This window comes from Cebus imitator, unplaced genomic scaffold (genome assembly GCF_001604975.1).
Source record: "Cebus imitator isolate Cc_AM_T3 unplaced genomic scaffold, Cebus_imitator-1.0 Scaffold686, whole genome shotgun sequence".
NCBI lineage: Eukaryota > Metazoa > Chordata > Mammalia > Primates > Cebidae > Cebus > Cebus imitator.
In genome coordinates, this window is record NW_016108001.1 from 356,261 (window position 1) to 367,903 (window position 11,643).

Here is an 11,643-nt window from a genome sequence, read left to right on the forward strand (position 1 = left end):
TTTTTGAGATGGAGTCTCACTCTGTCACCCAGGCTGGAGTGCAGTGGCGCGATCTTGGCTCACTGAAACCTCCACCCCTTGGGTTCAAGTCATTCTCCTGCCTCAACCTGCTGAGTAGCTGTGATTACAGGTGCACTGAACCCAGCTAGTTTTGTATTTTTAGTAGAGATGGGGTTTCAACATCTTGGTCAGGCTGGTATTGAACTCCTGACTGCATGATCTGCCCACCTCAGCCTCCCAAAGTGCTAGGATTACAGGTGTGAGCCACTGAGCTTCACCCTAAAAATATTTCTAAAAGAATTAGTTTACAAGTTGCTACCTCAGATCTGCCTGAATCTTTTTTTTTTTTTTTTTTTTTTAAAGAGATGGGGTCTTGCTTGTTGTCCAAGCTAGTCTTGAACTCCTGGGCTCAAACAGTCCTCCTGCCTCGGGTTTTTGAATAGTTGGGACTATAGGCACATATCACCACACCCAGCTAACTCCCAGTTTTTATATCTGTTGAGCTTATCATCTGATGATCAAACATTTTATTTATTTATTTTTGAGATAGAGTTTTGCTCTTGTTGCCCAGGCTTTAGTACAATGGTGGGATCTCAGCTCACCACAACCTCCGCCTCCCAGGTTCAAGCAGTTCTCCTGCCTCAGCCTCCTGAGTAGCTGGGATTACAAGCATGTGCCACCATGCCCGACTAATTTTGTATTTTTATTAGAGACGGGGTTTCTCCATGTTGGTCAGGCTAGTCTCGAACTCCTGAGACCTCAAGCAATCTGCCCGCCTTGGCCTCCCAAGGTGCTGGGATTACAGGCCTGAGCCACTGTGCCCAGTCCAAATATTTAATACTTTATTTCTGAAAAAAGTATTCCAGAGTTTCTTAGAGTTAATCTAGATTTATTCTAGATTACAGCTCTTTCTTATAAAAGTGCTCTCTTGTCCTAAGGGTCACTGCAATAATTAGTGGCTAAGAATGACCTAAACTAGGTCTTTTTAGACTCTCTTTTCTTTGGCATTATATCCTGAGGTACCCACATTAGCAGGCTCAGGCCTTTATCTTTGACATTTACTTTACTTTTTTCTATTCTTTTAGGTCTTTCACTACCATTCCTACAGTGATTGGCAAGATACCGTTTCCACCTCACTCTCCATGTACCATGCCAGTGACATCTTAGCTGCTAGAGTGTGGAGCTGGCCTGTGGGAGTCAAGTAAGTGCCTTTTTTACTATTTGGCATGGTTTTTGCTTACTTTGCAAAGCCATGTAGAGGAGCTTCTTAAGATTAGTTTTTAAAAAGGCACTTGCTTGATCCTTGTGGGCTGGCTCTTTGCTCCAGCCTGCTGTTGAACACCTGGTAGCTAACATGGGGCTAAGTTTAGTGAGGTGACTGTTGCACAATGGAATATTTTTACTATGGTAGACCCTAAGGGATGATAGATCTGATCTTAGCCTGCTTAGACCATATTGGTGAACAACCCCAATAAATCAGAGCTATGCTATCTCAAACAGTTACTCTGCCTCCTGGAAATTTAATAGGGTATGGATGACCAACGGTTTGCTGGTATAAACCAACCAGATTGCGTGGAGACAGGGCAGCTCTCCTAGGAAAGGCAATGATCTTGGCGTTTATTTTAATTAATTTGGCTTAATATATGGAAGAAGTAAAAGTTGATGTTAATCAGGTATAGGTTTCTGTGTTTATCACTAAAGTTGCTAAAACCTGGTATCTTACTTTTGCAGGTCATCCTGTAAAATTTGCCTGTATAAATTAACACATCCCCTGTATGTCATAACAACCATGTAAGGGAGAGTGTTTTCCTGCTCTGTCTTAGGTATTGGTGATGTGACCTGTTCATGCAGGGGAAACTTGAACACTCGCAGGTATGTGAAGATCATGATTCATAAGCGTTTTCTCCCTGCAAGCAAAACAGTTTATTTTGGTGTGAACTCATGTGGTTTTATGAAATCTATATTGCCAGTTGATTTTTCTGCCCCCTGTTACTGTAGAACAGGTGTTGACAAACTGTAGCCTAAATGGTTGCTTGATTTTTGTAAACAAAGTTTTATTGCAATGCAGACATACCCATTTGTTTACAGATTGTCTATAGTTGCCCTGGCACTGTAACAACAGAGTTGAGTTGTTACAACAGAGACTATATGGTCCATAAAGCCTAAAATATTTATTATTTGGCCCTTTAAGAAAACATTTGCCAACTCCTACTAGAGGCAGACCAAACTTCAAATTGTGTTTAGAAATAAGCTTGCTAGAAGCACAGTTGTTTTCAAATTGGCTTCTAAAGAGAAAACCAGGAAAGCCAGGACCTGTGTCATAATGCTGACTAGCAAGTAAATATTTGCAGTATGTATAGTGGTGTGGTTACTAATACAAGGTTAATGAAATGGAAAGCTATGACAGCAGTCCAGCTTCTTTATCTTTTATTTCATTCATTATGTTCTCTCTTTCGCACTGACTCTTATCTGTCTTTCTCTTTGCTTTCTCACTGGGTGTAGGCATTCATTCAGTAGCAGGATATTATTATTAATGGATTCTCTAAAGGTTCATAGGCTGGGCATGATGGCTCACATGTGTAATCTGAATGCTTTGGGAGGCCAAGTTGTGAGGATCGCTGGAGTCCAAGAGTGCCTGACCAGCTTGGGCAATATAGTGAGGCCCCATTAAAAAAAAATTTTGTTGGGCATGGTACCATGCTTTTGTATTTCTGGCTACTCAGGAGGCTGAGGTGAAAGGATTGCTTGAGTCCAGGAAATTTGAGGCTGTAATGAGCTGTGATCACACCATTGTACTCCAACCTGGATGCAGAGCAAGACCCTGTTTCTGAAAGAAAAGAGAGAAAGGACCTTCAGATTCATGGAATAATTATTATAGTTAAAATACCACTCAAGGTAATGGAAATTGAGGACCATAGTTATTCAAGGATCACAGAGCAAGTTAGTATCCTACTACTGAAACCAGAGGCTAGGTCTCCTGCCTGCTTTCCTAGGGTTCCTTTCACTAGATCTCACACCATATTAGAGGATTCTTGTTTTCCCTACTAGTTGAAAGGTACAAAGGCTATTTCCCACCCACTCCCCCACACCGAAAGTAAAAGCAAAGACTTGATGATTTGAACTACAAAGATATGGTTGTGAGAGTATGGGTCTTACTTGGAGTTTGGATGCTTTTATTGTTTGAAGATAACTAGGGGATTGCTTCTTAATGATTCACTAAGTACTTATAGTATATACTCAGAAAGCTTGGCTTAGATGGAATAAAAAAAGAAGTTAGAGCCTTGTTCATAATTTTGAAGCTAGGAGCAAAACTAAAATTGGCATAGATAGAATTCTTTCCTCATATATCTATGTATCTAAGACCATAGATGGAAAGTGTATTTGTGTATGTGTGTGTGGGTATGTGTGTCTAACAGCTTTTAAAGTGCATCTGGATTGCATTCTGAAAGGAGTTTAGCAGGTGTATCACAATCTGCAGATTATGTTGCAGAGTTTTAATTGGACTTTTAAAAATAAATTTTATTTTAGAACAGTTTTAGATTTACAGAAAAATGGCAAAGATCATACACAGAATTCCTATATGTCCTTCATCTTCTCCTATCGTTAACATATTACATTACTTTGGTACATTTGCTGCAATTAATGAACCAGTCCTGATACATTATTATTAACTAAAGTGCATACTGTATTCAGATTCCCTTAGTTTTTGCCTACTGTTCTTTTTCTGTTCTTGGATTAAACAAATTTTTATTAGCATGTTTGTTGAAGTAGAAGGTAGGCTAGTTCTGAAGTCTCCTTCAGTTTCTGAGTCTATTTAAATTAGTATACTAGGCAAAGTTAGGACTTGTAATGTTTATATTCTCCTGTAACATGTTGGGAAAAAAATTGTTACTTATTAATAGTGATGGCTCTTCAATTGTTATTTTGTAAATTTTAGCATCATCAATTTCAGAAAGGACAAGATGGATTTGGTTACTTCTGTTATTAAGTATCATGTGTGAATTGCTGGTGAAAACTTTCTAAAGTAAATTGCCTCCTTTGGGAATGATGGGGATCAGCTATCCTACATCAATAAGTTTTCTCCTCTGAAAGTAGTTTTGGAGTCTGTACCTTCTGATGAATCTATTAATCATTCGTATTTTCCTATGAAGTTTTATTGTTTGTTTGTTTTTTGAGACAGAGATTCACTCTTGTTGCCCAGATGGGAGCACAATGGTACGATCTCCGCTCACCACAACCTCTGCCTCCTGGGTTCAAGCTCTTCTCCTGCCTCAGCCTCTCAAGTAGCTGGGATTACAGGCATCCACCACCACTCCCGGCTGATTTTGTATTTTTGGTAGAGACGGGTTTCTCCATGTTGGTCAGGCTGGTGTCACATTCCCGACCTCAGGTGATCTGCTTGCTTCAGCCTCCCAAAGTGCTGGGATTACAGGTGTGAGTCCCTACACCCAGCCCCCTATGAAGATTTTAAAATATTTTTCTTTAAAAGTTCATTAGTTATTTACAAAAGTTGAACACATGCATGCCCTATGACTCAGTAGTTCCATTTCTAGATTTATACAAAACAGAATTATGTGTCTGTATTCACCAAAAGACATGGACGGAAATGTTCATGGCAGGACTAACAGTCCACTTGGAATTTTCCAAGTGCCCATCATCAGTAGAATAAGGGGGCCAGGTGAGGTGGCTCACTTCTGTAATCTCAGCACTTTAGGAGACTGAGGTGGGCGGATCACTAGGTCAGGAGTTTGAGACCAGCCTGATCAACATGGTGAAACCCCCATCTCTACTAAAAATACAAAAATTAGCTGCGCGGGGTGGTGGGCGCCTGTATTTCCAGCTGCTTGGGAGGCCGAGGCAGGAGAATCACTTGAAACCAGAAGGCGGAGGTTGCAGTGATCTGAGACTGTGCTATTGCATTCCAGCCTGGGCGAAAGAGCAAAACTCCATCTCAAAACAAAAAAAAAATCAGTAGAATAAGTATATAATTTAGACATATCCACACAATGATTATTAAACGGTGATCAGAATGAACAGATTATAGCTGCATATAAAAATACATGGTTCTCACAAGTAGCATGATGAACAAAAGGAGCCAGACACTAACAGCACATGATCCCGTTTATATAAATTCAAAAGCAGGTAAAACTAATCAATAGTGTCAGAAGTCAGGAGGTTGATTACCATTGTTGGAGAATGGGGAAAGTATTTGACAGAGGGTATGAAGGGGGTTCCCAGGGTGCTAGTAGTGTTCTGTCTCTTGGTTTAAGCATTGGTTACATGGGTGGGTTCATTTTGTGAAAAATCATCAAGTTTACACTTTTTCATTTGCATGTTATTCAAAAAGTATATACAAAAAGTATTAAAAGTATTAGCAATTCTGGAAAAATCACAACATTTCACTGTTAACATTTAAAGGATATATGGAGAACCAGTTGAACAAATGAACCTTTTAGAATATATGCTCTCAGAATTATAGGCTTATCAAGACACTATTGTGTTACTGGAGCTGTTAACAGTCTTATTTGTGTTACAAGAAGAATAAAGTAGCTATTGTTAATAATGTCTTTTTATTGTAACCAGGTTTTTGGGATGCCCCAAAGGAGGACATCTTTTCTTTTTGGTCTATTTTGAGTCACCAAGTCAAAACGTTCATCTATTCTTTTACTACAGTAAAGAATGATCAGCCAAGTAGTTGTGCCTTCGGAATATTCGTGTGTTTACGAGTGCTGGTATGTTTTCCTTCCCACTGATTGTTATATCAGCAAGTGAGCTGCAGTCTTGCATGTGTGTGTATTTTACATGTTCTTTGGCTTTTAAGATATCACTTCACACATAACCAGAATTTAGAGTGTTTTTCCCAAACAGAGCCCTTTTTGTGACTTTTCTTATTGTCACTTTTGGTTTTTCCAGTGACTTGAGGATAAATCACCTCAAGCATTTATCCTTTGTATTACAAACAATACAGTTATATTATTTAGTTATTTAAAAATATACAGTTAAATTATTATTGACTATAGTCACCCTGTTGTACTATCAAATTCTAGGTCTTACTCATTCTTTTAATTACTTTGTACCCATTAATCATCACCACTTCCCAAGAATTTTTATTGGTTGATTAGTTGATTGACTGAGATGGCAGCCTTGCTGTGTTGGACAGGCTGGTCTTGAGCTCTTGGCCTCAAGTGACCCTCCCACTTCAGCCTCCTGAGTAGATGTGACTGACTACAGGCACAAAATACTACGCCTATCTAATTAAATTTGTTTTTGTAGAGATGAGGTCTCACTAGGTTGCCCAGCTGGTCTTGAACTCCTAGCCTTAAGCAATCCTCCCACTTTGGCCTGGGACTACAGGCATGAGCCACTGTGCCTGGCCAATAATGTTTTTGATAACCAGTGACATGCCATACGTATATGATTTTATTTCATTTATTCTGTGCAACAGTCCTGTAAAGTAGGAACTATAATTTCTACTACTGAAGAAATAAAGACAGGAAGTTCTATGTAACTTGCCCAAGCTAGTAAGTGATGGAATTAGGAATTCAGGTATATGTCTGCATACTTCCCAGTTGTAACCTGTGTTTCCCCATTCTCCTGAATGGTGTGAGCGGATTACTCCTTAATCACCAGGTACATTCCCACCTTTGTCTTAGCTCTTTCACTTTGCAGATCCACTGCCTATTAGGCCCTTACTTGTTTGTTCGTCCCTTTCTCATCATCTCACTCTACCCATCCTTCAAGGCACAGCTCAAGTCCCATCTGTTCAGTGATTTCTTCCTCCCTGTCTCCAATTTATAGAATACTCCTTAGCCCTGCCACACATTTTCTACTTTCACTGCTTTGAATCTATCTTTTTTTATAGATAGATTTAGTTTAAACTTTAGATTGTAGCCTCCTCCTTGAGGAAAGGGCTTGGATTATAGATTTTACTTGTATTCTTTGCAGTGTCTTATAATGTAGTAGATGCTTACTAAATGTATATGTTGATCAGTTGAAATGATAATAGAATCCTTAATAGCTGAAGATACGTAATGTGTATCTAAGACACTTGGTTATTTGAGCTTCTTGAAGTACTTTATACATCCAACTAACAGTCTTAATTCAGACTAGGAATGACATGTTTAGGTTAGAGTTAGATACTGTTTTCTAGACAGGAAGCTTAGTAATTGTTGCTATGTACTGTTCCAAATCAGAATAGTTCTTTGTATCTAGAGCCTGAACCAAAGAGCCAGTGTCTCACAACAGGGAGAAGTAAGCAATTCATTGTCTCACCACTGGCTCTTTGGTTCAGGCTAACAGTGTATCTCATCTGGATTATATTAACAGCTTCCTAATTAGTCTCCCTGCTTTTGTCCTTTCTTCCCTGTGGTTGTAACTCAGTAGTGGAAATGGTGACTTCACACAGAAGGAGACTTACCCAGTAGCTTCCGATCTCACTCAGTAAAAGACAAAGTTCTTCAAATGGCCTATAGGTAGTGACGATAAACTGACTCTCTGGAGGTGGAAAAGCTTCTGATTTGTAGCATTTGCCTGTTTTCCTGGTATAATTACTCCCACTCTGGCTGATTCAAAGTTCTAGAATGTACAGCAATCTGGTCTCCAGCCAGCATCGCCTTCAGCACATCACTGTTGAACATTTGGCACCCTGTCTGACTCCCATCTGCTGCCACTTTCCCTCTTGCCCACTCCATTTTGTGATACTGACCTCCTTGCTATTCCTCAAGCATGCTGAACATGCATCCACATCATAGGGTTTTTGCATTGCAGTTTTCTGTCATTAGAATGCTCTTCTCCTGAATATATGCAGGTTTTCTTATTTCTTATCCCCCTCAAGTGTCTGCTCAAATATTGTATTCTCAGTAAGGTCTTCTATGATCTCCCTGCATGAAATTTTTATTTTATTTGTTGTTCGGAGATGATTTTAATATACACTACAGTGTTTTTGTACTTGTCTGATGCCTTGCTGTAGTGATGCATTACTGCTATTTCTAGGCTGTGTCTTCTGCGGGTGGGTATAATGGTTATATTTGCTGTTGAGCCTTAAAAAGAAGCATTTCATTTTGTTTGTAATGAAAATATCTGTGATATGTATAAACAAATCAGTTTGGGATTCTTATTGGTTATTGCAACTTGAATTACTATTCGCTTAAGCTCCTCATGGGGAATGCAACAGTATTTATGGTTAAGTGTATGTTTGGTAATGTATTGTTCTCACAGTAACATCATTGTGGGTTTGAAGATCTGTGCTAAGTAATGAGAACATGGAATTTATGCATTTTATTTGAATATAAAGTGGGTTTATAAGGAATTTTTAGTATAAATAGTAAAATGTATCAATTAGTATAACTTACTGATTTATTGTATTTTTAAAAAGGTGCAGGTGCCTGTAATCCCAGCTACTTGGGAGGCCGAGGCAGGAGATTTGTTTGAACCTGGCAGGTGGAGGTTGCAGTGAGCTGAGATTGTGCCATTGCACTCCAGCCTGGGCAGCAAGAGCAAAACTCTGTCTAAAAAAAAAAAAAGGTATATGACTTTTTAAGAACTAGATGCCACCTTTTCCTCTTAACCTCGGCTGTTTCTTTTCTTTTCTATTTTATTAAGGAACTTTAACCTTCCGCTTGACTTAGTCTAGGCGTAGCCAACATTGCAATGAGGCAACAAGATTGAGTTGTAGTTGTTGCCACTTTCTTCTTTTTTTTTTGCACTTAACTTTTTTTTACAAGCAAAATTCTAATGTAATCAGAGATGAAAACCTGACAGCTATAGTTACTTTTTAAAAATTAATCTTTCAGGGGTAACTATAATAACCCATTTTTGGGGGTAGTTTGATTTATAAGTCAGAGAGTAGCTTGAAGTTAAAGTTGTTACTTCTTTTCATAGATGATTAAGAAATAGAGAAAAAGTCTGTTTCCTTTTCTATGAGGCCTTTTGTTACTTTATTGTGTGACATTTTAACTAAAATTTGCATTATTTCTTTCCTCAAGAGTATTGGACATGGGAGAAAAAGTCCCTTTTCCTTATCAAAGCTTAATTCCCTTTGTTCTGTTACTGTTATCTTTAAAAAATGTTTATTTTCTAGTTTTTTTTTCCTGCAATTAAGTTTTTAAAAATTGCCAAATTTGTCAGAGAGAACAAAGATTAAGTTAATAAACTTAGTTTTTTGTTTGTATATATGATGCTGTGATTCTTATTTTCTAACATATTCAGAATCATTCATTTAAAAAAATTATTTATGATAAAAGTACTAAATCTTTTATCATAGAAAACTGAGATGTACAGAAAAATAGAAAGAAAAAGTGCTACTCAGAGACAACCATTGTTAACATTTTTATGTATTTTCTTCTAGACATTTTTTAAATGGGATTCATCTTGCTTTCATAAAGGAATAGATCATTTTTATATGTAACATAAAACCATGTAACTTACCATTGAAGATGACTCAAGGGAGAAAACCCATGTAACTATATTTTGCTTCCTTTGCTCAGCATTATACCAAGTATTTAACAAACTTGTCATTCACATTTAATGGCAGCATAACATTCCAGAGTGACTGTATCAATATTTGTGCTTGCAATATGCTTTTCAAAATATATTTTGGTTTTGGTAGCACATTTGAGAATTTTAAAGGGAAATATTGTTTTCTCATTTTCACCTGATGTCTTTTGTTTGTTTGTAGTTTGTTGCTTTGCAAATAGAATAGGTTACTGCCCTGACCGTGTTCTTGTACACTCACAAGTAACAGCCACAAATTATAATAATGTTATTCAGAACATCTTTAAAGTCTATCTGTTTCAGATGGTATCTTTGAGAACTTTTAACACAAACTTTTGGATTCTTCTAAGTCTTTGGAAAGCCCATTCATTTGTCTCTAGATTTGCTCATCAAGAATGTTAGGAAATAGCTTATGATTCTTTAATATAGTTATGTGGATATAGTATATTTAAAAAACATCAATTCCCTGTTACACATTTATGTTGTTTCCAAGTCTTTTGCAGTTATTTGCATTGCTGTGGTGAATAACCTTGTGCATTCATCATTGCTTGTGTATGAGTTTATAGAACATGTTCCTAGAAGTAGAAGGTATTGCCTGGTGTGGTGGCTCACACCTGTAATCTCAGCACTTTGGGAGGCTTAGGCAGGCGAATCACAAAGTCAGGGTTTCAAGACCAGTTTGGCCAACATGGTGAAACCCCATCTTTACTAAAAATACAAAAAAATTAGCTGGACATAGTGGTGGACGCCTGTAATCCCAGCTACTCGGGAGGCTGAGTCAGGAGAATCACTTGAACCCAGGAGGCAGAGGTTGCAGCAAGCCGAAATTGCGCCACTGCATTCCAGCCTGGGTGACAGAGTAAGACTCCATCTAAAAAAAAAAAAAAGTAGAATGTATCAGAATTACTACCTGCTGACACCTTTGCCAACACAATGTGGTACTAAACTTTCTGACTGGTGAAAAAATGGTATCTCAGTGTAGGTTTAATATGTATTTCTTGTATACGTTAAGTTGAGCATCTTTTAAATATCTTTTAAAACTCATAGAGATGTTGTTTTTTTTCTTTGTAATTCGTAGGAGCTCTTATATATTAGGGAAACTAATCCTTTGTGATCTTAGCTGCATTTTCCCTCACCCCAACCCCTAACACAGGTTTGTCACTTTTTAACATTTTAAGTCCCTTAAGTCTGAATCTGGACATATAAAGGGCTGTATTATATATGAAAGTAGGGAACTATCTGTAAATGTTCCCAAGTAAACACAGTTATTAGTCCTGAATATATTTGAAGACAACTATGTGGATGAAGGTTAGATTAGATTCATTCTTTCTCTTTATGGAGAAGCAAATTACAGCTCAGCATATGGAAGACTTTTCTCTCATTAGATCAGCTTCAAAATGGAATGGACATCCTTGGGAATAGATGGATTCTTTGTTATTAGATTTGTTATTGGAAAGGAGATGCCAGCCTTTTCTCTAGTTCATTACAAAAAATAAGCACTTAGTGTTGAATAAATGAATCTTTGGGGCATCTGGATGGTTGAATTAGCTGGTTTTTAAATAACTTTCATACGGTGTTTATTGTTTATTTTTTTGAAGCAAGGTCTCACATTGTCATCTAGGCTGTAGTACAGTGGCGCGAACACGGCTTACTACCCTGAGCCTTGACTTCCTGGGTTCAGGGGATCCTTTCACCTCAGCCTCTCAAGTAGCTGGGTCTGCATACATATGCCACCATACCTGGCTAATTTTTAAATTTTTTCATAGAGATGGAATCCCACTATGTTGCCCAAGCTGGCCTCTAAATCCTGGGCTCAAGTGATCTTCCCACTTGGGCCTCCCAAAGAGTTGAGATTACAGGTGTGAGCCATTGTGCTTGGCTCATACTATTTTCATTTTAAAAATATTAATGTAGGCCAGGCACAGTGGCTTATGCCTGTAATCCCAGCACTTTGGGAGGCAGAAGTGGGTGGATCACCTGAGGTTAGGAGTTCGAGACCAACTTGACCAACATGGTGAAAGTTCATCTCTACTAAAATACAAAAATTAACCAGGCATGGTGGTGGGTACCTGTAATCTCCACTACTTGGGAGGCCGAGGCAGGAGAATCGCTTGAACCCAGGAGGCGGAGGTTGTGGTGAGCCGAGATCAC

General features: G+C 38.2%; 1 protein-coding gene across 7 annotated transcripts in view; it reads left to right on the forward strand.

Moving 5' to 3' along the window:
• Positions 1 to 11,643, forward strand: part of MCU (mitochondrial calcium uniporter) — a 233,712-nt gene that overhangs the window by 17,051 nt on the left and 205,018 nt on the right. For 2 of the 7 annotated variants that reach the window (XM_017518552.2, XM_037734920.1), the window contains exons 2-3: positions 1,086 to 1,201; positions 1,824 to 1,872. The exons of 2 other annotated variants lie outside the window; for them this stretch is intronic. In XM_017518552.2, the coding sequence (XP_017374041.1) occupies positions 1,846 to 1,872 (27 nt within the window). In that variant the 5' untranslated portion in view covers positions 1,086 to 1,201; positions 1,824 to 1,845. Of the gene's footprint in view, positions 1 to 862; positions 1,202 to 1,731; positions 1,873 to 11,643 lie in introns of those variants that run through there. 3 more of the 7 variants (XM_017518554.2, XM_017518551.2, XM_037734922.1) reach the window with 3 other exon arrangements.